The 26,535-nt window shown below is 36.1% G+C and overlaps 1 protein-coding gene across 11 annotated transcripts in view; it reads left to right on the top strand.

Moving 5' to 3' along the window:
* Positions 1–11,319, top strand: part of LOC135217153 (chromodomain-helicase-DNA-binding protein Mi-2 homolog) — a 272,789-nt gene extending 261,470 nt beyond the window's left edge. For 10 of the 11 annotated variants that reach the window (XM_064252898.1, XM_064252891.1, XM_064252884.1 and 7 more), the window contains exons 34-35: positions 7,029–7,151; positions 10,914–11,319. In XM_064252898.1, the coding sequence (XP_064108968.1) occupies positions 7,029–7,151; positions 10,914–11,158 (368 nt within the window). In that variant the 3' untranslated portion in view covers positions 11,159–11,319. Of the gene's footprint in view, positions 1–7,028; positions 7,295–10,913 lie in introns of all 11 variants that reach the window. The other variant, XR_010315081.1, reaches the window with a different exon arrangement.
* Positions 11,320–26,535: the final 15,216 nt, after the last annotated feature.

Below are 26,535 nucleotides of genomic sequence, written 5' to 3'. Positions count from 1 at the left end.
TAACTTTGGCTAGGTTGGTCAGGTGGTGATATATATTTATTTATATATATATTTATTTACTTCTTAGCCCTCATGGTATGGTTCAATATGGTCTAGTCACATTGTGGTCACGCCCCCGTTGGGGGACAGGATCATCTGGGAGTGCAACCAGCTTTATAGGTCTCTTACCTCGCTGGCAACTCTAGTAAAGCAGAAGCAGACTTGGGTGACAGTAATCACGAAGTCGGCTATGCTAACAGGTGGAACCAAGATGTAAATCATCTGCATGCATTTGTTTCCCAAAATCCTTCTATTCTGTCCCTTCCCACCTCCAACGGTGGGATTCAGCTATATATATATCTGACAGGTAAGTTTCATGAACAAAATGATATTGTTATGATACAATAAAGTTTGTTCATACTTACCTGGCAGATATATATACTTGTAATCAAGTACCCACCAACCTCCCTCAGGGGACAGTGGAAATAAAAATTATGAATAGAAAATGGGAATGGTTCCTGATACCCGCCTCCCAGCGGCGGGAATGGGTACTAACCACCTGGCCGACCACTGCGTGTGTCGGAAGTTTTTTAAATTCTGTCGGACTTCAGAAAATACAGCTATATATATATCTGCCAGGTAAGTATGAACAAACTTTATTGTATCATAACAATATCATTTTTTTATGCATTCTATAAGCATGTTCTAAGCTTTTAGCTTCTTAGTTTTATATGTCAGAATCTTAGACTAGGCTTCAGAAGTGACTGCTAACATAGCTTAGGCTTATTGCCAGATTCAATCATTCAACATTATAAGGGATATATGCTTAAAATCCTAATACATTCAGTAAAAATGGGGTTGAACGTGCAGTCAAATATTACTCGTATATACAGTAATTTGCCTTTTTGGAGTCACTTTTCTTCCATCGGATTGGCATTGCAACCCTAGAACGTGTCATGAACTATAAATAATTTTTTATGAATATAATTGAAAAGTGTTGCAAACTTGGAACGTAGTAAGCAGAAACTGTCGTGAGCTGGGGACTTCCTGTACTATACAACTCTTTCCAAGTCTTTTTCAGTCCAATGCAAATGTTCTCTACAAAATTTCATTCTTTGCTGCAACATGAGACGGGAGACCAAGGTCTTTATGCAAAAGATGTTGTACAGTTCTTTCTGATACATTACCAAGTAAAATGGGATTATTTACTTCTGTATTTTTGCTGGCATTAATGGGTGTTTCATAACCATCGTTTTCATTATGTTCTTTCCTTTAAGTCCTCATCTTCCAGAGCCTTTTTTCCATTGTAATGCAGTTTCTAAGTCAGCCATTTTATCGCGGTTGCACCATAAGGAGAGGATCCTTATGGCAAAACCCATCTCTTTTGCTATGGCTCTCATCAACTATCCAGCTCTCCATTATGTAACAGTCTCGGTCTTCTTTACAACTGATAAGGAATTCTTAGTTATATTTAATCATCAAGTGTGCAAGAGCACAAAATGTAGAAATAACCCACTAGGAGGATAGGCCGAGAGCAAATGAGTCGACACCCTTCTTGTTTGACAACTTTTCCTCCCTTAGTAGTCTAGACGAGCGATGAGACGCTACTCCCAGACTGTCAACAATGCCAGATGTACCATAGAATGAGGAAATGCAGACCATTCATGCCGGGAGTCACAGAAAAAGTCCGATCACATATTTCATCATGTAATAGGGTTTGGTTCGAAGTTTATGTGCGTTGATTGTACTTGTGTATTATTGACCATGAAAATTTTATCCCAAAACATGATCTCATCACATACAGTATTGTGTATAGTGAGAGAGGCATTTTCGGTAGATTGCTTAAGGATATGCTTAATGTGCAGGTTTCAGTCTTTAGGTAGATGATACAAGGCTAATCTTCCAATGCCACTCTCAGTTTCAGTAGATTTCACCGATAAGGCACATGTAATTTAGGTTTAAACTAATAGGTTTAGGGGCAAAAGTTAAGTAGTTTAAGCACGAATCATCATCCATCCAACCAGGTTTTTGTGAAAATTCAGTACAATTTCTTACATTAATCACCACTTGCTACTGCATGCAAACACTTGAATAAATAGCCCAAAGCACTGACACAAACAATCGGATCAAGACATTTGTTTACCAGATTAGTTGCCCTAACTGACGAGTGGTACAGTTGTTGACTTGTTAAGAAGTCGCTTATTTTAAGTGTAATTCTATGAATCAAATTATATTTTCAATCATCCTTCATGAAGGTGTTAAGAAAGTATACCACCAAATGATGAGCAGGCTGCAAAATGTTTCGCAGGAAAAAGCAACATCTGAATATGGCAAAACCACATGTACTTCATGTACTTTACTGCGTTTATTTATAAAGTACTTAGATTTTTTAAACTCTGACTTTGCTCACTCATTCATCAGCTGTCCTACTTGCTGTACCTAGTGGTTGACTCCACCCTCCTGTTTACCAGTCTATTGCAGACTCATATCTCAGGTATTAATAATGGATCCAGCCTTGCTCACCAGCAGTAGCATAGTTCTTACTTTGTATCTAGTCATCTTGTGGACATTGCTTTGTGACCTGATGGGGTTTCTGGGTCATTTCCTGCCATGTTGCTTGGAATCTTTAACATGTCTGCTTGTTGCATTTTCTCTTTATGTTGTGTCTGCTGCCAGTGCCATCTTTCTGCAGTTGGGTGCTGACATCACTACTGGCCTGCCTGTTCCTGTGGTTCTGACATTTTTTACCACTTTGACTCCCTTTAGATCAGGCCTAGCTTGCACTGGCTTGGCACTTCGTACTTTACCTGTGCCTGCAGTGCCTCCAGTTCTCGTATTCTTATTATAGAACTCCTTTTCCGCTGCCTTCACCTTTGTGGTTTCTGTTCCTGCTATTTTATTTGATATGCTTTTACTTGATTTGCTTGCTGTTTCAATCGTGTAACTGTTATCCATTGCTCATGTTGCAGCGCTATTCCTCCCATGAAGGTTGATATTCATCCTTTCTCCTTTCAACAGTGCCTGCTGTTTTGGTAATTTTTCTTTCTCTAGTATATGGCTTTTCAGAGTTGTAATGCAGCGTCTTAGCTTTTGTCATCACCTAGAACGTCTGCCATAGTAGTTTCAAGCAACCTTGGAGGAATGTATTTCAAAAGTTACACAAAAAAGGATTCTAACCACTCTTAACGGTTTCCATTTCAGCTCAACCCAAAATTCTTCCTCTATTAGGCATCATACATCTGTGTGCTGATCTATAGTGGTGATCAGTCTGACAAGTCGCATTGTCTTGCTAAGTTGGACAGTTCAGTTTGATGAGATAGAAAAAATTGTTACAAAATTTAGCATGTAACAAGAGTAGGAATTAAGGAGCTGCCAAAGACTAATGCCAAACAAGCAAACCTAACACTTTAGCCTGTGGCTTAAATCCTGTACGTATTCTATTCTAAACAAGCAAAGAACATATGATATTAGAAAAACCCACTAAATGCTAAGAAAACATTTTGTAATTTAGCAAAACATGTAACACTAAAAACTCTCTCTCTCTCTCTCTCTCTCTCTCTCTCTCTCTCTCTCTCTCTCTCTCTCTCTCTCTCTCTCTCTCTCTCTCTCTCTCTCTGGCAAAACATGGAACAATTACATCGGTATTGAAATGATAAAGGAAAATTTTAATTAAAGATAGAAGGATAATCTAAATAAGAATGACCTGGGAACTTTTTATAAGATTTGAAAAGTAATGCTGGTGAGATGTGGCTGGGAACCATCAGGCAACATTTGTACAATAGTTGTTTTCAACCTGTATTTCAGTTTTCAGTGTCTCAGGTTGAATAAAAAGAATCAAGAAAGAGGTGCTCATATCACTAAAAGAATGCTTGAGTTACCTATAGATCCAATTACAGCATGCTGGACAATTCTTTTGAAGTTTATTTTTTAAAAGATTCATGGAAAAGATGCATATTTACTTTTTCTACTTTGCATATCTTGATTTTCATGGCTTGCCATCTGCATAGCAGCGGCATCTTGAAACAGAGGGCGTTACCACTATGACATACATATCTTATTTGGCAATAGAGAGAGAGAGAGAGAGAGAGTATCCTTATTCAAAACTGAAAGGGATAGGTTATTGTATTTCTTTAAAATACTATCACATGAATTTTGTAATTACAGTTATATTATTATTATTTGAAAGTATTAATAAACATATAGTAACATGTACTATAAAAATTCTCTTGTCTCAGTAAAGGGGAGAGAGAGAGAGAGAGAGAGAGAGAGAGAGAGAGAGAGAGAGAGAGAGAGAGAGAGAGAGAGAATGTACACTTAATGGCAACAACTCAACTGCTCCTTCCCCTCCTGTCACATTACTTGATATATATGACAGCCTTAGTACCTGGAGTTGGAAAGAGAAGATTAGGCTTTCCTTCATTCTTACATAATTTTTTTAATTTATAAATTGAAATCTAATTCACTATAGTATTTTCTTTAATGAAATTATAATATTGTTGTTTACATTAATATTTATATTGAAAATAGTAAATCATGTACAGTACAGTACTGACCCACAAGAGAGAGAAAGAGAGAGATCTTTCCTATTATGGCTGCAGCACAAAACTATATTTTGTGAATGAATAGTACATTTCATTAAAAATTATGTATTTTACTAATTACAGTACCGTAATGTAATGTTATTGTATGTAAAATACAGCAAAATGCAGTAGTCAAGTGTATTTTGTTTTCTTTTGTTTACTCCGAGAATCAGCTGATGATGTTTATTACCAAAAGAATTATTACAGAAAATAATTTAGTTGATATAAAAAGCCTAATTTATTAATGGAATTATTTTTTATAATTTTATACATAAAAGTTTGTGATACAGTGATTCACATTTCATTGAGAGAGAGAGAGAGAGAGAGAGAGAGAGAGAGAGGATTACATGTATACATCACAGAAAAATTTGCAACTGTACTGAAGCCTGGAGGTTTTAAGTTGCCTATGTAAGAAATTCAATGCAATACAGTGAACCCTCCCGTATTTGCAGATTTCTTTCTGGAACATATACCCCCATTATTCGTGGAAAATTTGCCTGGTATAGATCTACGAGAAATATCCACAAATTCCTGTGTGTTTATCATTTTCATCATAAAATAACGTTTTTGCAATAAAACTCTAAAAAAACCACCACTATAAAAAACAAAAAATGTAACAGGTTTTTCTTTAATTTTAATTTAAAAAAATATGCAGTTTTAAGCTATTTTTACAGGGAATTCAACTATTTATTTTGGGGGGGGGGGGGGGTGGGGGGGGTTCTGGTACACATCCCCTGCAAATACGGGGGGAATACTGTATATGTAAATGGATTTTTTAAGTGAAATTTATGGATATTTTGCCATGTTTCCACTTTAAAGTATGATATATATGGAAAAGAGAGAGAGAAAGAGACGTCAGAAGAATTTTTAATAAACTTATGGGAGATGGCAAGGACTAGCACAATACAACGTAAACCAAGAACTTAGTGTAATAAATAATTTTTTTTATCATAAATGTATTTGTACTGAATCACGTAAATACTAACATGGCATAACAAACCTAGCTTTCTGTTTGGAGGTATGTATGTGCCCCGTTGTTCTAAACTACCCATGTATTTTAGATATGCTCTGTACAATAGTACAATCCAAAAATATGTACTTGTGCAGTGAAGATCATTTCAAAATCATCTTACTACACCGGAAAGTATCAATATACATAAATTGTAGCCACAGAATGATGCGCAAAGTTATGTAGGCCAAAGAAAATGTGTATCTGGATGGTAGGGGGATACTTAAAATGACAGTTGTTGGCTGGTATATAATTTTTTAACATGACCTTGAAATGGCATTTTAGGGGTGTATATAGCCTACTTAATAGCAGTAGTAGGAGAGTACTGTAATACTGTAAGGTTACTTTGGGGTGTATTTTTTATTTTAGTATGATAATTTAAGGTATATTTTTGTTTTAACTATCAAATTAAGCAGTAAAATGTTAAAATAGACAGTTACAAACATTTTAATTTAAGGGGTACTGGACATTAGGCAGTTATAAGCCAGTTTATAAGTATTTTTAGAGGGAATTTTGCATTTCCACTGTGGGTTCTGGAACCTTTTCCCACATTAAAGTGGGGAAGCATTGTATTGTTACTGGACTGTGATGATGCCTGGTAGCAAGAAAATCTAATGAATGATGCATACGTAAACTAATCATAATATTCAAGACAAGAGTAAAATTATTATATTTCTATAAGCTCCCTTACAATAACCCAATTTTCAATTGTTTTTCGTTCAGTTTAGAAGAAAAATTTTAAATTTTACCTGGATAGGGAAGTCTTTCGTTAATTAAAACTAAATAGCTATTTTCAGAATATTAACATGAATTTTCTTTTCAACTGACATTACTGTATTACTGAAAAATGCCAAAGCATTGAAATTCTCAATCTCAGTCAGCCAAATCTCAATCACTTTAATTTGTAAGGGTAGAAAGGCATGCATAATATACATTTTGGAAATAAAGAATATAGGACAGACAGTCCTCTGGTTATCAGCAGGAGTTCCGTTCCTGATGACATGATGATAACCCAAAATTCGGCAATAACATTGCTGATAACTGGGGATCAGCACCGAAAATCCAGTTATTATTGTTGCTAGACAAGTGTCGTAAAACCCGATTGCCAATAACCAGGGACTGCATGGATTTTGGTGTTTTGAAGATTGTTCTGGGATTTTCAAAAACTTTGAGCATATTGTCAATGCTCTTTTAGTAAAGTACTTGGCACCTATGGAGCATGTAAAGTGGAGTTTTCCCTCGCATTTCAATATCTTATGAGCAATACTGTTAAATAACCACCCTTGTGAATATTGGAAAATTTTAATGCTATACTGAGGCTGAGTCTGTATCTTAGTGATAAGTATAGTATTAACTTGTAAATCTTTAGTATTGGGTATTGATTTCATGAATGCATTTCCCTACACCACATTATAAATTATGAAAGTAAGATAACCCCCTTCTTATGTATCATCTTTCAGGTCAAATCTCTACAACATTCCCTGGAGGCTACACACCAACAGGCCAGCTCCCAGCATTGGGCAACACAAACTTTGCCAACTTCCGGCCCCAGTATTCCTTGCCAGGTGCCACCAGCGGACCAGGTGCTGTACAAGCGGCATTCCCAGGTATCCCTCCCATGGCTGCCAACCCCACCTCCAAGTAGAACCCTACTACTGGTGCTGCTGATGCTGCTCCTGCTGCTTCTGCTGCCGTGCGTGACCCAGTGTGACACTAACCCAGCTCGGTGAGTGTGGCTCTCACTGGTGGTCAGGAGTTGCGCTCGCTCGCCCACACCTTTGGGATGTTTGGCTGCAAGCTTTTGTTACATTCGCTGCCCTTTCTCAGTACCTCTACCTTCATAGGAAGTTTATTTTAGAACATGGCAAAATTGTCCAAGGAAAATTTTTCAGGTTAAAAAATGACAAAAAATATTAAGGTCTTTCATAAAATCATATAGCTAATATCAGTTGATTATATCAGTACTTAATCTTGTACAGTATAAAGAATTATTTAATTTATAGTAGTTTCAAAATTTTGTGTTGCTCCTGACTGCCTTAAAACTAAACCACTCCAAATACCTTATGAAGGAATGTGATTTTTCCCATTAATTGTAGCTCCTTATGGCACCGTGTTCATGTATTATATTAACCTAAAATGTGTTTCGTACTTCAAATAGAACAACCAAATTCTCAGATACGATATAGTTACGATGAAATCTGCCCCTTATTCATTTGATTACATGAGTCAAATTGCAAATGGGATATTAGTTTTTTATAATGTACATTTTTAAATTAAGATATATTGGTATTTTTGGTACAGTTTACATGAAATTATTTATAGCTAAGCAAAGTATGTTTATTGATATTGTAAAAAGTAAATGCCAGATTGGCAAGGTTATTGTTAATCCTAAAATGTTGGGGAGTAGACACAGCAACTTATAGCACAGGATTTAGGAATGATCTTGTTTTGGAATAATTTACTTTGTTAAGGAAAATATTTACACTAATTTCCTGTTAAAAGAATGGTAGATACAAATTTGTTATTCCCTTTTTCTTGTGTTTGGATTTTATTTATTGCTTTGTATGGGATATTAAAGTGTTGAAAGTATGAAAAATACAAAACTTGAAAATACTGAGATTGATTAAAATGTAGACTTTGGTTTTCATCTCTTGGAACATTGGAAGTAGTTTAATAGTACGTACTGTAAATGCTTTTCAAGCTTTTTACTATTGACAGTGTTAGGAGGGTGAAAGCTAATGGTTGCTGTAGCCTACCCAGCATGGAAGGCTTAGAGAGTGTGCCATATTGGTATTTTCCCCCATGAATTTTGTTTTAGAAGTTACATTTACTTATTTGCAATATTTATCATGAGATATCCCAGTATTGACATGGTACCATAAGTGATGTTATATTTCAGTGGTATAGCTTTTGGTGCTGCATGACCCTTTAGTGAATGTTGCATACAGTATTCCACAAATTCAAGTGGCCGTAAAGACAGCCATTGCTAACTTTTTGTCGTGAAATTTAAATTATTGACTGCTTGTAGAAAATGTTGAACTGGTGAAACATTCAACAGAAAATGCACTTCTGTAAAGTTTTGGTATCCACAAGCTTAGTCCTAATTTTCGTATGTCAACCACAAAGCTAAAATACGTATAGTACGAGTAGCAGATTTATGTTATGTTTTCTTATATTTGGTTTACTTGCCGTGATATATTGCTCTCTCAGTTGTTAAAAGGTGTATAGCAGATATGATTTCAGATTCCTAGAACCTAAGAAAGCTGTAAATAGATTGTTGCCTTAGTGAAAAATTGTTGGAGGACCTTCCCCCTTTAAAATAAGATTCATTCATTATTTAAATTAGTTGGGAAGTTATGCATTCCAGTTATGAAAAATAACTTGCCTACTTGGAGCTTCTTGATTTTCATTTGTACACTGCGTCTTATTGGAAGTTTGTATTCACGTTGTATATATAGACCTTTTTATTAATAAAATAATTAGATATATATAACTGTTATTCATGCAAACCTTTTATGGTAAAACTGTTTGTAACTATAACTGGTTAAAGCATTTTTCAAAAGAAATAGTTGTAACTATAACTGGTTAAAGCGTTTTTCAAAAGAAATGGTTTTAGATCATGTATGGAGAAAGGTACTTTATACTTAAATTTGTTTTAATCAATTGCTTGTGTTAATTTTATACTGCTTTCATTGAACTGAATACAGTCAGTTAAGATGTTTCATATCATGGATGTTAAAGAAAACCAGATGGTTAATGGTACCGGCAAGTCATTATTATATAAGGACAATTAATTTAATGTATAGGCATTAGAAGAAACTTTAAAACCAGCGTTGACTACAGTGATATGCAAGCCATTTAAACCACAGCTGGATACCAAATCTTGTGTGAGGACATTAAAAATCTGGTCCGATGTATATCATTCTTCAGTGGTCTTTTTATAAATACCAAATTTATAACAAAACCAGTCGAACATTTTCATGCTGTTTTTTGGAAGTTTTTTTCTGTAGTGATCATTTTAATCTAAAAGACTAGAAGCACAGCCCTCATATATGGACTGCTTTTTCGCTTCTTCATTGCTTATTTTTCATTACCACCATTACCCACAATTTTTTTTAGAGGTTTTTCTACCAGTGAAAAATTTATTCTATATTTAGTTGAAATTTTTGTGCAAAATGTGAAGATGGAATGTTTTTCTTCTTTGTACAGTGGTATTAGACATTTGAAGGTATTCTTTGCTTTTATATTTCTGATATTAAGTTTTCATACTCAAAATGCTTGTTGCCAAGGCCAATTCCACCTTGTTTATGCAACTAAACAAAATGCAGTACAACACAGGCAAATGAATTACCATAACTGTATTTTATCAGAGATTTTTCAAGCTGCGGCGCATGTTTACATAATTATCTTGGGCCCCACTATAGGTTACTGAAATATGAAATACTCAACACAGTTATAGTGATACACAACAATATTGGCATAGTTTTCCTCTATCACCTCCATGAAACCTATCTTGCAAGGGAGATCAGAAAATTTTCCTCGAGATAAAACTTTAGTTGAAATAGTTTATTTTAATATGAGCTTTATGCTTTTGGGTGCTTGAGTTGGCGATTGCTTGGCATCTTGTTCCTGGTGACAAAGCTTTGCTTCTATAACCAATCCATTGCTTTGCCTTTACCATCCTGGGAGGGATACATTTTAAAATGCACTTCTCACATTTGTGTTCAATAAATTTCATTTTATATTTTCTGATGTAAAAATACAATGCATTATTAATCCTATATATTTTTGCCCGTGTTTTCATTGAATGAAAAGTAATATAAGTGCCTTACAGTAATATTGCTGTGGTCAAGATAAATGGTTCTTACCAGTTTGTAACATTGTTTGTTACATATGATGACAAGTTGTTAGTGTTTCTTAACTTTTTTCTACTTTAAAAGGAGTGATTAAATATTTTATCTGCCAGTCTCCCAGTAGTTAATAATGCTGTTTATCTTGTGCTAAGAAGTATACTACACTATCTGCGAAAAATGTTAACATTGCTATTAAATGCTGATTTTTCTGTTCCAGGTTATTGACAGGGCATAATTTCTATTTGACTTGTAAAAGTTTGATTTGTGCTTGGGTACGCTTTAAATACATCACCAAGATTCGTTTTCTCATTCTTCTCCCCAGTCCCCATCTCTGTTTAAAGACATTTAAATGAGATTTTTGGAGTTATTTTTCTCTTATATAATAATGAAACTGCCTGTTTTGCAACATTTTTGCAACTTCCCCTTCACAACGAAGAACCTTCCAGGTAAGTGTCAGGGGCTGGTGTAACGAGTATCCTCCTTCGTCTACAGGTGCACCGCCAGCTGTGCAGGTTAACCTCCAGAATTTAGGGGCCAACCTACATTTGCTTGCCGCCACCAACCCCCTCCTGGATTCCTCCATCAACCTCCCTCCACAACAACCACCTACCTCCCACACAGGCACCATTTCAGCAGCTACAAGAGCCTCTCTGCTCCTTCATCAGCATCATCAGCAGCAGCAACTTCAGCAACAACAACAACAACAAGATCCAAAAAATTTGATTTATCTAGATTAAGATTTTTGTTTTATTTTTTTATGTATCAGACATTTTTGTCATTCCGTGAATGTGGTCTATGTACTAATGAAGTATATGGTATTTATTATCTTCTAAAAAAAGATTTTCCCAAAGATTGATTTAGTTTTATGTGATATGGTAATAAAGTTTACCTACAAAAATTAAGTCTTTATCCTTTTTCAAGTAAAATAGTAGTTATATCAGTAGATTAAAAGTTAGAGCCACAGAAAGAAGTGGCCCCAGACTCACTGTGTCTTAAGATCCTGACTGTTACTGGATTACTTATACAGCACTATTTATGAGCCTAGGCTGTAAAGTTGTTCAAATTATATCTTATAAATCCATATCTACTCATTTGTGACACTAATCAGACCACCCTCATCACTTGCAATGAGGTGCCGATAGACCTGCCCTCAGTAGTGTAAAATTTAGCAGTTTGCTTCCGAGTTCTTGATAAAGGATAACAGGAACCTTTCATTAAATTCATCAAGACTACATTGAATGCTGAATGGTTGCTTATTGGCACACATATTGCAAGATACTTGGAAATAGTCTCATGTTAAATCTCTGTGCTAGTCCAAAGGATCCCTTCATATTAAAAGAAAAACATTGAACCTGTAATAAATCTTATTGAGATACACAGAATAGTTCAAGATACTACTAATGTATGAAGGGCCTTTTACCCAATTTGGTGTTGATTAAAAGATGGGCTTTCGTACAAATGGGTTTTCTTAAATGTTATTAAATTCTTAAGAAGATATACACCAACCTCACGTCGAGGCTTTAGTGTACTTAAGTACCTAGGTCTAAAATGTTATTTCGCCATAATTAATTGTTCTTGATTGGTTGGTCTTTCTCTCCTTTTCCTCCCATTCCACTTTTCTTCTGTCACATTAAACATTCATTGACAACATTTGAATGTTTTTAAAATGATCTCAATAGCTTTTAGAACAAAGGAGGGTGACGATGGATGGCATGCCTCACCTCTAAAATTCAAGTAGCTGAAGTGGTGAAGTGAGGCGAGAGAATTGCATAAAAACCTGGCCTTCAGTCTACGTCTCATTCTGATTAACTGACAACCCGAAATGCAGTGATGATCAGATGCATATCTAAGTAGTTCCAATGTCAAATTGTGACAGAACAACAATCATTCCTTGTAGCTCCTCTTGGTGGGTGGGAAGCTGTCAGATGAAGTAGTTATTGTTGGGCCAAACAAAAGCGGCGTGTGAGAGACTGAATGTATCGTGTCAATTTCTAAAGATTTTGGTCATTTCACCTTGGAGACCACTGTATAGAGAAGTCCTGAAACTGAAGATGGATTAAGGTGTTAAAAGGTAGGAGAGTCAAAATCCCGGATATATTTTCTTTTGGCCTTTGATTATTTTTTCTATTTATTTTTTAGGTGGTCAGTGGAAAACAAATATGAAACTTGTAAGAGTTATGATCCCAGGTTTGCTTAAAACTTCATGAACAGCTGTTTCCCATGAAGAGGAAATGTCTACACCTTTCATTTGTAGAACCAATGCTAGAGTCACCCTGTACCCCTTTATGGCCGGTACAGAAAGATGTTTTTCTGTTCTGAGGTATTTAGTATATCAGAAAATCGGCTAACTGTTGAATAAAAGTTCCCAGTGGAAAAGACTCCGTCTACAACATCGATCACAGTAGACTGACACCTTCCCTGGTACACAACTGTTGATGACTTTCTGATATATCATGCCATCAGCGATGCTGCTTTTCGAGAAAAGCTTCTTGCTTACGGGAGCCACTTGACAGTCTCCACCTGTGAAGAGATAGGGACTGTACCGACTGGTGGTACCTCTCCACGGGTGGTTGACATAGGTTGTTCCAGGGAGGTAGTTCTACCAGGTCCGGGCACCATTCTGCCTTCCGCCACAAGGGGGATACCGGGGTCATCTTGAGATTCTGAGACCGTATCACCTTGTTCAGAACCTGGCGGATTAAACAAAACAGAGGAAATGCATATACGTCCAGATTGTCCAATGGATGTTGTAAATCTTCTGCCACTGTTTCTGACATCAACACTACTCTCCCGGAGCTCCTGTAGTGCTAGAAGTGTTGCTTTTAGTTCTAGCACATTTATATGAAGTTCTCTGGCCTTTTGACTCCATTTTCCAGAAATCATCAGCTCTTCCATTTGAGTGCCCCAACCTTCGAGAGATTCATCCGAGAACAGTAGATCTGGAGTGGACTGTTGAAGTGGTACCCCTACTGTCAGATAGTGGTCTTGCACTCACCACAGTAGATCTTTCCTCACCTCTGTCAGTAGTGGAATCTGCTCGTATGGTTGATCTACACTTTGTGACCTAAACTCTTTCATCTTCCATTGTAAAGACTGAAGGTGTAGTATCCTGTGTGGAACCAACCTCCAAGGAAGTCACGATCCATAGAACTACTTGCCACTGCTTTGCTGGTCGTTTCCTTTCCCAGGAAGGAATTCACTATGTACTTCTTGTGCATTTCTATATCCTCTGATCTGAAGGGAAAGCTTTGTCCTTTACTGTTTCATAATCATCCCTAAGTACGGGATCCAAACTCGACCTCCCGATTTATCACAGTGCCCAAGCTGTGACAAAACTGGAGAAGGAGCTGTTTGTCCTGAAGTAATTTTTCTCTGGACTTTGCTATCACCAGCCAATCATCCAGGCAACTTATTAGAGGTGCCGGTCTATCGTCCCGCACCCCTTCCTCTATTGACTCTACTGTGAAAGGGCCTCTGGGGTAATTTCTTTCTTGGAGAAGGTCTTGCCAACCTAGGGTAGGGATTATGCCTCACTACTCTCTTCTGTGGCGTTCCCTGTAGCGGGGTAGTGCCATCAGTGCACCTCATTCAGTGCAATGCAGACATTACTTAAGGTTCTTTGAAGCATTTTTTTGGCCCCTAGCTGCAACCACTTTTATTCCTTTTGCTGTAACTCAGTTCATATTCTCTTTCTTCCATCTTACTGTCCACCCTCTCCTAACAATCGTTTCACAGTGCAACTGCTTTGAGGTTTTCCTCCTGTAACACCTTTCAAACCTTTTACTGTCAATTTCCAATTCAGCACTGAATGGCCGTATGTTTATCGAAAAGCATTAACATAAGAGAGCAATTTAACATAAATAATGGTGAAGCAAAATATATGTTATAAAAATAATTTTAATTTGCAATTAAATTTAAAAATTTATAACGATTAACAATAAAAATAATGACTGGCGAATAGGATGATCCTGGTCGAGTTTCAAACCTTGGAAAAACTTACCGTGTACGTTCTCTCTCTCCGTCAGAGAACCTGCATTCGGTCCGCACTATTCCCCCTTATTTTTCGGAACATCAGAATGCGACCCATTACACTTAACATATTAGAAACTTGAAATGCAAGGGGCTACAAACATAAATGTGTGCATATATGTATGCTTAGTCTTGAAAACAAACCTTGAACGTTAAAAGAAAACTATATGGAAATATAAAAAACATCAATAAAGGCAACATCCACTGTACTCCTTATCCCGTAGAGTGCGGCTGTCGCCCCTGAGCGACAACAGACCCTGGTTATAGAAGGGCGAACGTCGACACTGGTTTACCACCAAAGAAAAATGTTTACCCTTAATGTTACTGTTCCATTTAATTTGATTTACAATCATAGAAAACCTGATGGCAATATCTAGCAACATCTATTGGTGGCGTCCCGAAACAATAACAAAAGAACTCTATGTTTACGGCTCGCTGGGCAAGAGATGACTTGTATTTTGTTCATTTATTCGGTTTAAATTCGTATGTTTTACGTATTAATGCATTTTTTTGTGTTATGAATCAATGCTGGTTGAAAGTAATATTTTGATAAGTTACCACAAGCTTATGTAATAGTAACATGAAGCAAATATAATGGCCAGAATCTAAATTTCATGGTTTGGCCCTTGAACACAGAGAGAGTGAGAGAGAGGAGGAGGAGGAAGATTTGCCTAGTCGAGACATACTTTGCCAGAGTGTTTTAGGTGGGCTAGGCTTCGTGGACATTGTTTGGGGAAGGAAAAAATGCGTTTTAGAGGGCTAGGCTTCGTGGACATTGTTTGGGAAATGATTAATGAGTACAGATTGTTTTTTCTTGCATTTCCTGTCTTGCTTTTGCTTCACATGCACAGTTGTTTAGGTTAGATTACTTTTGGTTTTCCGCTCTAGTTTTAAATTTTTATCTAAGATAATGATTGTTTTTGTATCACTCACAACTATGTAGCCTATGCTTGCTGTGTAGGTTAGCTTAGTTTTCAGCCTGGAAAAGTTTGAATAAGAGTTATCGTTTGATCAATGGTTAGTTACCACTGATCAAACAGTAACTCTATTCTTGTACCAATTTACATGGTTTTGCGAATGGATTGTTGGAAGGTTATTCAAAAAGGCCACTGATTGGTAAGAGGAGACTGGAATCACCATTATCTAACACTCACAGGCAGGCATTTCATTACTCAATTTGTAAACAAAAATAACATGCCTGATTGTATTTTTGCATTATAAGAACTGGCTGCAGCTTGGAGAAAAAAGGGCAGTGCAAAAGGAGACAAACGACATATTGTGAAACCTGTTCTAACAAACCACCTTTGTGCATTTTGCCATGCTTCAAAATGTACCATATTGTAAGCAAGTACAAAAAGACCTGTGAATGTAAAAAGCGATACAAAATCGGTGGATAGCTGAAGTTTTGTTTTGAAAGTTTAATAAATGAAAATACCCATTTCCTTTGAGAAGAGATTTTTTTCATATATAATGTACTAAATACTTCTTAATTTCATTCCTGTCTTTATATCATGTATAAAAGGTTTTCTCTGTTATTTTTATATAATAAAATTGAACTGTATAAAAAAAATTATATTGCAAATTCTTTACCAGTTTCTTTCAGCACTACGAAATCTCAAAAAAGCGATATGTAAAAAGTACCTATTTTACCAAAGGAATTTTTTTTTTTTTTTTTTTTTTTTTTGTATAGAGGTATTTATCAAGAAACAGTTGCAAATTCAATCCCCATGCCCTTTCTTTAGTTTTAGCTCCCCAAACAAAATGCTGGGTCAAGAATTGTGTATAAATGCACTCCTAAAGTTTTTTTGCTTTTTTACCATTTTTCTAAAATAATAGTATTTTTAGGACTTTAATCACATTTGAAAAAAGAAAATAGTGCCAGATATGGAAAATATAGGCCCTATTCATATAACAAGAGGTATATGAAGGCAAGTGGAGCATTTTCATTTTTTTATGAAGTTTTACGCACCCAGGGGGAAAATTCCAAATGCATATTGACGCAGTCTAATTGTTGAAGTATCCTTAACGCTCGAAAAACCTAATTGAAGTAAATTTAACTAACGACTGTATCAACAACAAAATTTTAAACCTGATATGAGACGCTTCCGAGATATATATATATATATATATATATATATATATATATATATATATATATATATATATATATATATATATATGGGTTTGGTTGCTAGACACTCGTTATAATAAACGTAGCTAAAGTTAAAACTTTACAAAACAAATGCATCGTACTTATTGAAAACCTTACCTCAAAAAATAGCCAGTCACTACATAATAAAGCAGTGACGAAGGTAGTGGTGATGATGTAAGTCTAGTATTCTTTCTACACGAGCTCTTGAGTAGTAAGAATTGGGTGTTGAGACTATGACGTTCATCCATGAGAGGTTACGTCCAGAGCCGTACGGTTCTCGATCTAATGTGTGAGAGCCATTGCCTCATTGCTGGAACAAATTTTCCTCAATTCCAGAGAAAACTGCTGTGGTGCTGTATCTTACGCTGAACTCTCCGTACTGCCTTCAGGTCGCTCACTGCCGACAACGGTTTCTAATCCTTGTGTTAGGTAGCGAAGAACCTGGCGAAACTTAAAATACATGGTTCAGGAATGGCTGCTTTCTTTGAAATTGTCCTAGGAGGCAGTTAAAAGGTATGCATTTGCTTTTAATATAAAAAGGAAACTATTCCTGAGCAAAAATTAATTAAACATAAAAACTGCCACAATCAAACAATACATATATATATATATACAAAAATGCGCGCTAATGTGCATTTTTTCTACACTCCCACGAGGGGATTCAATATTCTAGGAATATTTGAATGGAAGTATGGAGATGATTGATTATGCTAGATCGTCCTCAAATAGTTTCTTTACCTTCCCTTTCCCAATCATGGCAGTTCGCCTCTTGGGTCTCTCCTTAACTACATCTTCCTTACTCAGTTTACCATCACATGCATGGTGATTGAGCCTTATAGTTAAGTTTAGCCTCAAATTCCCTTTTATAAAGAAATGGAGACAAAGAGGAAACTTGCCTTTTAATCTCTTCCATACTTTTTCCTTTGGGTACAGTTCCACCAGTTACTTCACCCATAGAGTTCAGTTTTATCTCTTTAACTATCCCCATTGGAAAATTAGTAGGTTTAAGAAGGGGTTCTTTATTGAGAACAATGTCTCCAACTTCTAATAGCTTATGATTAACAGGTTGGTATCTACCCCGTTTATCAGTTGCTTGTTTCACAAGCTGCACAACACTCTTGTTATTATATAAATCTATTATACCTTCCCTACCCTTTCGTAACTTTCTATGACTGTCCTTCACTTGGGCAATGGGAGATATATCAGGAACCCATGTGTCAGCTGTCCTGGGTAAAGGACGTAAATGGAGAATAATATTTAAGGAATTTAATTCGTGTCCTTCAACTAAAATTTCTGGAGTTATAGGAGAGGGTACAGGTTCAGTCCCATCATTGCTTCGCAAATATTCTTTAAAGGCAATTGGACGACTATTTACTACATGTATAATATTTTGGACAGCAAAGTCACTTTAAATATTCTAGGGCCATATTCCGAATACAGCTTTCAATAAGCCTCTTAACCACCTTCACACACGATTCCACTAAAGAACCAAGTTCACTGTGACCTTTATAGTATTGCTGGAAACTCAAAGGTTTTATGTTGTTCTCCCTGAAATAGGATTTTGTATTCTAATCTCTTAAAAGGTTTTCAACAGTTCTAGCACCCGAAGTTAGCTGTGAACCTTTGTCACTTAAACAGTGTTCAGGTACCCCAAACTCGAAACAATGGAACTGCAGTGCTCGCAAGAATACCTAAAGATTTATGGCTCTTAACCATAAACAAGTGATACATAATATCCAAACCTTTGATTTCTTACCCATCCAATATACCCAGTAAGGTCCAAAATAATCTATGAAAATGTACCTGTAAGTTATGGTTGGAGGAGAAACCCTAAATTCCCTATATGGAGATTGGTTTAATTTTATCATTCTACTGTTAAATCTACGACAGTGAACACAAGCTTTCAAGACTTTCTTCACAGTAGAAAACTACAAGGAATCCAAAACTGTTTCCTAGCCTTAGATAATGTAGCATATATTCCAAAATGAGCTAACTTAATATGAAATTTTCTTATAATTTCTCCAGTCAATTTACTGTTTTTGGCCAAAAGAATGGGGAATTCATATTTACTGTCTCTCCACTTACAAAATTTACTTTTAACTCTTAGTAAACCAGATTTCTTATCAATGAATAAATTCAGTTGACTTACAGTGTTGGGCATATCTCTAATTTAAGGGTTCCTTTCTCAGAAATATTTAAAAACTTCAGGAAAATTTTGCCGTTGATCATACAAAATTGATCATACAATTATCATCTGCCATGCTTTCAAACAAATTTCACTATTACTGAAAACCTCAAAATGGTCATACTTGCTAGATTTTTTCTTCAATTTCAGTTTGACATTGTTTATGAATGTCAGTACATATGTGTAGACAAAAATCAAATGAAGCCAACTGGATCTTCCAACGGTTGAATTTAAAATATCTCCCATCTCTGGCTCTGTCACACTCCTTATCTCACACTGGCCCTCTGAAACTTCAAGTACGTTGGTTAAAGGATTTGGGATTGTTACAGCCACATGATCATCTTCCAAGATATCCTGAATGGTATAAGGTCCTGTGAAGAAATTTGATTTTATCAACCTCTTATAAGACAAGGACGTGGTAGTACAATCTGCAGGATTTATCATACCTGAAGAAAGTTTGAAAGTCACAGGGACAGTTTCACATAAATTCTCAATTCGATGCAATCTGTTCAACATAAAAAAATACTTAGTTTTCTTAATTTATCAAACCTATTTGTTCGAGAATTTAGCCAACTCAGTGCAACTGCACTATCTGAGAATGCTACAAATTTTGTAATGTTAATGGGAGACACTTTCTGAACCGCTGAGGTCCTTATAAATATCAACAACAGTTTCTGTACCAAGCAAAAGAGACTGAAATTCAAGAGAAGGGATAGACTTTAGTTCTAACTGGCGTTTGGTTAGAAGGAAACTTACCTCCTTTGTTCTTGATAAAGAGTACAACTCCATATATATTCTTGCTAGAATCACAAAAAGCAATCAGTTGGAAAGGATCATTTCTATGACCAACAAATCTCTTGACTGCAATTGCAGGAACACCATTTACTTGCTTACAAATATTAGTCCACTCTCGTAACTCATCATCCGAGAGACTATCGTCCCATCCAGCTTCTTTCCAGCACTGTAGCGAATGCATAAATAATCTAGCCCCGTTTAATAAGGGACCATAAAATGAGAACATCAAAATTGGCTGCAATTTAACTTAAAATCTGTCTTTTGGTTGTTGCATCCTTTCAAGTACCAACTTACTTGTCGAAAGAGTATCACTGCTTCTGTCCCAGATCAAACCAAGCAATTTTACCCCTGTAGAGTCTTTTCCTTACCTTCATCTGTATGTTGCTGCAGAAAGTCATCATTGGTTATGAATTACTGTCATTCAAATTAATAGGGAGAAAATATACTTTTAAGTTTCTTTTAGGCCCATTTCAACTTGTCAGCATCATTGGTTGTGTAAGCTAAGTTATATAACTCTTTCTTCAACACCTTCACATCAATATTGTCACCTTGGACCTCTTAACATCAAAACTTTTTTGAGTGCGAACATTAATAAAGCTGGACTACATGGCAAACCAAATGGTAGTCTGCAGTATTTATAAACAATTAAGGAATAGTCCTTTTTAGATACATTTCTACACCAATAAAAGAGTAAACTACTTTGATCTGAAGGCACCAACTTATTATTCAGAAATGCCTTTTTAATATCAAAACATAAATTTTTCATTAAACCTCAACTGTAAAATATAAGTTGAAATCTTATTCAAACAAGGACCAGCAAAAATTGCTTGATTATGAGATATTATAGGTTTACCTGGGTCAGATTCACACAAATTGGACTAAAATACATTACAACATTTTGTCGACTCTTGTTCCTTCTTGAACACTGGCATGTGAGGTAGAAAGCTATGTTTGGGGTAATCTTCCAAGAATTGCTCGAGGTTAGACACTCTCTATAATGTCTAGCTGTTCCTGCTTTTTAAAAACCTCATCAATCATTTGTAAAACATTATCCTTTTTACTAAATTTCTTAAAATTTGATTTTAATATTGCTTTTGACAAACTTTGATTCTTACTAAGCAAATGAGCTACTTTCCCATTCCATAACAGAGGCATAACTAACCTTCCATCACTATCTCTAAATGTATTTTCTAAAGCAAATTCTACTACTTTCCTGTTCTCCTCCATAAAGTCTTCGTCGTACTCGTTAGAATCACTGTTTAAAACTGTTTCTGCCTTAGAGGAAAGAATTTCTTCTGCTGCTTTCTCAAGTTCAGCTTCAACAATCTGACCTTTATTTAACACCGAAAACCTTTATTTAAAACCGAAATATTAACATAAGCAGGAAACTTAAATTTCTCTCCAGAATCTAAGAATAATCCATCTGTATCGAAAATACTGTCAACTTCAAGAGAACAATCACCATTTATACAAACTTAAGAAGAATGCTTTATCCTGTCAGGTAATAGAGCAAGATTCTGCTTATACCTCTCAATGTCACCTACTAGCATCACTCCCAAGGGTGAATCCAAGTAAACCGAGGGAAACACTTCAGAACTACTACCTCCAAACAGCACATCCTTCAAACAAGTTATCATTTCCCAAACGCAATTTAATATCTTCAATTTTGTCCCTACACAGATGCAAAGTTTTGTCAGCTAATACATAGCCCTTATCCTTGAAGACTTAGGCTACCCCAGAGATACCTGGCAATAATAATTTCAAATTAATGGACTTTATGGCAATAGCAGTAAAATAATTTTCACTCAACTTGACCTTGTATACTACAGTGGCTCTGGGAAATTAGTTTCACTCAGTGGGAAGATTGAAAGAATATACACTACAAAATTACGAGGGTAATTCCTTCCACCGAGTGTTCTCTGGTAGAGTAAATTGTATGAAACTGGCTGTTAAGCACACAATTCCTCCGTGCACATAACGTGTTTTCAGACTTGTGTCAGAAAATCCAAAGTATTAATAAATTGCTTTGCAAGTTTAAGTAGGCTCGTTAAAATCAGGTAGAGTAATTTAGGTAAGTGCAATTAAACTAATGAGGACTATGAGTAAATTAAACCAAGGCCATAAGATTCTCAAGGCAGTTCAGTTTGGTCCTGGAATTCAATCAAGTTTCGACCCGGTTAAAGTAAAGCTAAGGTAAACTAATCACAAATAGTAATGCTAAGTATACAGACAGACTTAATTTTGGCTAAATGTTCTATTAAGCCCAACTCCCATGCAGAATTGTTCAATCTAAGTCTATGCACAATTAATTCTCATAAGCTCGAATATTACAACAGCCTATCTACGTAAAAGGTCTCTAAATTTACTTAAGGTAGGGAAAACAGCGCATTACGTCTTAATTAAACAAGTTAAACGTTAATAGACAGGGCAGGGCAGAGCAGGGCAGGGCAGGGCAGGTCAGCACAGGGCAGCATAGGCGTGGTGCGCACATCGAGACAGGGCAGGGCAGGTCGCATATTCCCGGACTGCACTGAGGCGGCGGCGAGGCTTCGGCCAGGCTCCTCCAGGCGGCCAGGCCCCTCCCCTAGAGCACTGTGGGCGGAGATATCTCTCTCCCCTAGCAGACGACGCATTTCGCTCCGTCATGCTGCCTCCTTCGTTCTCCTCCGTCATTAGCTTATTTTGTTGCGGTTTTTATCATTTTTATGTTGTGTAAACATGAAATTGTGATGCATATCCATATTTTACGATAGCAATATGCATAATTTGCTATATAAATCATTATTATTCATAAATTTATTGTTATAAAGTTCTGTAGCGAAAGTGTTTACGATGTGAACGGATGCTATGACAATTACACGAATATGTACACATTTCCTCGTAATTGAAGCTCAAAATGTGACAGTTAATGGTGTTTCCAGATATTATTATACACATTTACTTGATTAATATGAGTAATAGTCAAATGACTGCACATTTAATAGGAAAGGAGCTTCGTTTCCTAAACCCGAAGTTTTGTTCACATTCGTTAGCTGACGTGTGGTCTAACTTCTGTTTTTCTTTTACTACTATATACGAGAAGGAATTTGTAAATTTTTTTTTGTTTTTCAATAGAGTAAATATAACATTTAGTAATAAACCACAATGTTGAATTTACTAATGGCAAAAATACTATATATTGTTTTGTTTTTATCAGTCAGCTGACTTTGCCCTTTTGATTTTTCTCTTTAGCTCTATGTGCAGCCTAACCTTTGAAATTTTATGTTTTTCTTTTATGAGGACATATAAGTTTGAAAATTCAGTCAAAGAAGGGGGAAAAATTGACCAGCCCTGTGTTCATGTAGAATATAACATGTGTAAGTGGGGGGTGGGTAGAAGATAAGTTTAAACTTTGCTCAATATATCCTTACAAAAGAAAGAGGAAAAGATGGTACCAACCCATTTGGCACCTAATAGTTAATGCTGCATTTGTAGTCTCAAACATATGTTACAATATTCAGAATCCCACTAATAAGCTTGATAAAAGAATCGGGGGAAAATGATTGACACTGGGTTAGGCTGTAAAGGGAGCAAAACTCAAAGGGGTAGATATTCAAATCCTATGGAATGTAGGTTAAGAAAGGCATTTTCCAGCACAGTATGAAGACAAAAATCACAAGCCCCAATGTATTGAATGCTATATCTTGCCAAAGAATTGCCTAAAGAAAGATAATGGTTCATGTAAGAGAAAGCAATCCTATTTCTTTATGATCAATGTCTTGAAAAAATACCTCTTTGCATCATTCCATGTTTTGAGACATCATACCTATCAAGTGCACTAAAGGCAGTGCCAATGTGGAAAATAAATGTGTGAGGCATTGATGAATTGGGTAAAGGAATGTTGGTGAAATTATTAGTCATATATGAGAAGGAATTTTTATGATTTTTCTCAATTTTTACCCTTGCATACACTTCGGTAGTATTATTTTAGTTGCATATGTCAAAATTGTACAGGCTCAACCTTCCTTTTTCAGATAGTATGCTTCAGAAAAATTCTCTTCACTTCATGATGCATTGACCTTAATTTTAGTACTTAGTTTGTGTTCCTTCATTTTTGCTCTCAGATATATTCACTTCTAAAGGGTGGCAACCTTGCACAACTTGGAACTTCACGCAGCCTGCTGTTTTTTCTAGTCCATACATGCTTTTCCTGTTGTTACAACCTGCTCATCACTTTCCATCATCTACACTGCAGTACAATGTGCATAAATGAACTTTTATGTACATCAAGCATGGACATGAAGGGGGTTTAAAAAATAAATGTCTATACTATGAAAATATCTTGCATAAGCCTCTATTGCTAAATAATACTAATGATAATATGAAGCTGCGAGATCAATAGTCTTTCTTGCTGCAGACTTATAGTAAAAGGACAAGTGGGAGGGTTAATAAGTGCGAGAATACTAAACAAAAAATATATTGTAAGAAAAATAAACCCATTTTCAACATTATTATAATAAATGTCTAAAGATAATTATATAAGCATCTTCCTACGCACATGGATGCTAGTAGGTGACACTTACACGAGTCTTAATAAATAAAAAACTATAATCTGAAGATCACAGAAATAATAAGAGAGAAGTGCATACGCAGTTCTAGCAAATATAAAGGTAGTTTTCTTAGTGGATGAAAAAATGGTGCTAATAAACAGTATCCATCTAATATATATCACAGTCATCCCATACCCAGGAACATGGGAAGCATTACAGAATACATTACTATAATTGTCTGTAGATAATTACATAAGCAACTTCCTACGCACATGGCATGGATGCTAGTAGGTAATATATATACGAGTCCTAATAAGTAAAAAAACTACAATCTGAAGATCACATAAATAATAAGTGAGAAGTGCATACGCAATTCTAGCAAAATAATATAAAGGTAGTTTTCACAGTGGATGAAGAAATGGTGATAATAAAGTATCAAAAAAAAAAAAAAAAAAAAACACACACACACACACATAACAAAATAAGCTAATGACTGGGGAAAGAATGAAGAGGGCAGTATGGCATAGCGAAATGCAAAATGCGTTGTCCATCCTCTGCAAGGAAAGTGAGATATCTCCGCCCACAGAAGTTAAGCCATACGTCAGCTGACGAATGTAAACAAAACTTCGGGTTTAGGAAACGAAGCTCCTTTCCTATTTAATGTACTAGTCATTTGACTATTACTCATATTAATCAAGTGCATATATATAATAATATCTGGAAACACCACTAACTGTCACATTTTGAGTTTCAATTGCGATGAAATGTGTAAATGTCATAGCATCCATTCGGATCGTATTGTAAAACCTTTGCTAAACGAAATTGGGGTAGCAGCATATTGCAATAAATTTATGAATAATATTGATTTATATAGAAAAATTTGCATACTGCTATCATAAAATATGGATATATATCACAATTTCATGTTTACACAACATAATAATAATAAAAACGCAACAAAATAAGCTGGCGGAGCGAAATGCGTCGTCTGCTAGGGGAGTGAGATATCCCCGCACACAGTGCTCTAGGGGAGGAACCTGGAGCCTGGCCGAAGCTCAGTGCAGTCAGGGAATATGCGGGCAGGTAGGTCAGGTCAGCATAGGCGTGGTGCGCACTTTGAGAAGTAGTCTGTCGTCCTATGCAAGTCCTGTGATCATGGCTGCCGCTTATGATTACCTGAAAAACCTCGGCTCAGACTCTGACTCGGAAAATGAATTCGAGAATACTTTATTATTATTATTATTTAATAATAATAATAATACCTTTATTCCACAATATTACAGTGGATATTCTTACAATGTGCATTTGTAGGGGAAAGACATCACTGTTTAGGAGTGGGTACATGGCCAAGAGAAATACCAATGGTGCATTTGGTTTTTTAACATCCGAGTTGAGTGATGCAAGATTCAAGAATTATTTCAGATTAAGCAGAGAACAATTTGATGAGGTGCATAACATGATGCAAAATGACATATCATCTGAATGTTGCAACGCCCAAAAACCAATCGGGAGTAGAGAAAAACTGGCTGCGTTTTTAAGGTCAGCTTTATTTTCCTTCATGTCTGTTTTTCTGCAATATAGGAATGAAGGAAAAAATCCACTGATGAACAATTCCCTTTTCTTTTGACCTGCAATACTGCCTCCAAAATGTCATTATAATGATAATCGTAAAAAGGAACAATAACAGGGAAAACAGTGTTGATAAGCACTCAGGTCTTTCCGAAAGATTCATCAGAAATTAACAAAATCATCAGACATAATTATGACTTTCACATCAAATAATAATTTGGTGGAAAATCAGGGGATGTGTCCTGATACTGTTCTGAAAGCACAGGGAGAGAATGTGATATGTCGGTAGTAGATGCATCAGTAGGTGTACATGCACGAGGGGTAGGGCCATAGCACGAGTGGGAGGAATGGCTTTGCAGGAGACATGCCGAGCAAGGTTTCTTCAGCGTCTGGAACTATGCGAAATACATCCCGTTTTATCTTTTGCTGTAAGGCCGGTGGCATTTTTGCCGTCGGTGTGTACATGGTTATGGAAAAATGATAAATTAAGGGGACCTCATTCTTCCTGTCTAAATTTTTCCTCAATTTTTTCCTATCAAGTGCTCTCTGTTTAACTCTCGTTTCACGATTTATTAAGATCGATTCCTTGAGCACCGTAGTAACATCATTCTGATTTTACTTCTCTTGCACGAGCTGTAGGGTCAACAATACTCTCACCACCATCATCTAATTCATCGTCGAGTCTGGGATTTTGACGTGAGGCAGTGTTAGTTGTGGATCCCCTTCTTCGATCGAACTACTATCATCATCAAATGTCCGTACGCTCTCGTTGTCAGTCAGAGGATGATATCATGTGGATTACAGAGTGAGTTACTTCCTCTGCCGCATGTGCACAGAAAACTGCGTTTCAAACGC

The sequence above is a fragment of the Macrobrachium nipponense genome, chromosome 19, assembly GCF_015104395.2.
Source record: "Macrobrachium nipponense isolate FS-2020 chromosome 19, ASM1510439v2, whole genome shotgun sequence".
Lineage (NCBI taxonomy): Eukaryota > Metazoa > Arthropoda > Malacostraca > Decapoda > Palaemonidae > Macrobrachium > Macrobrachium nipponense.
Note: the sequence above shows the minus strand (reverse complement) of the source record. Positions and strands in the feature narration are given on the sequence as shown.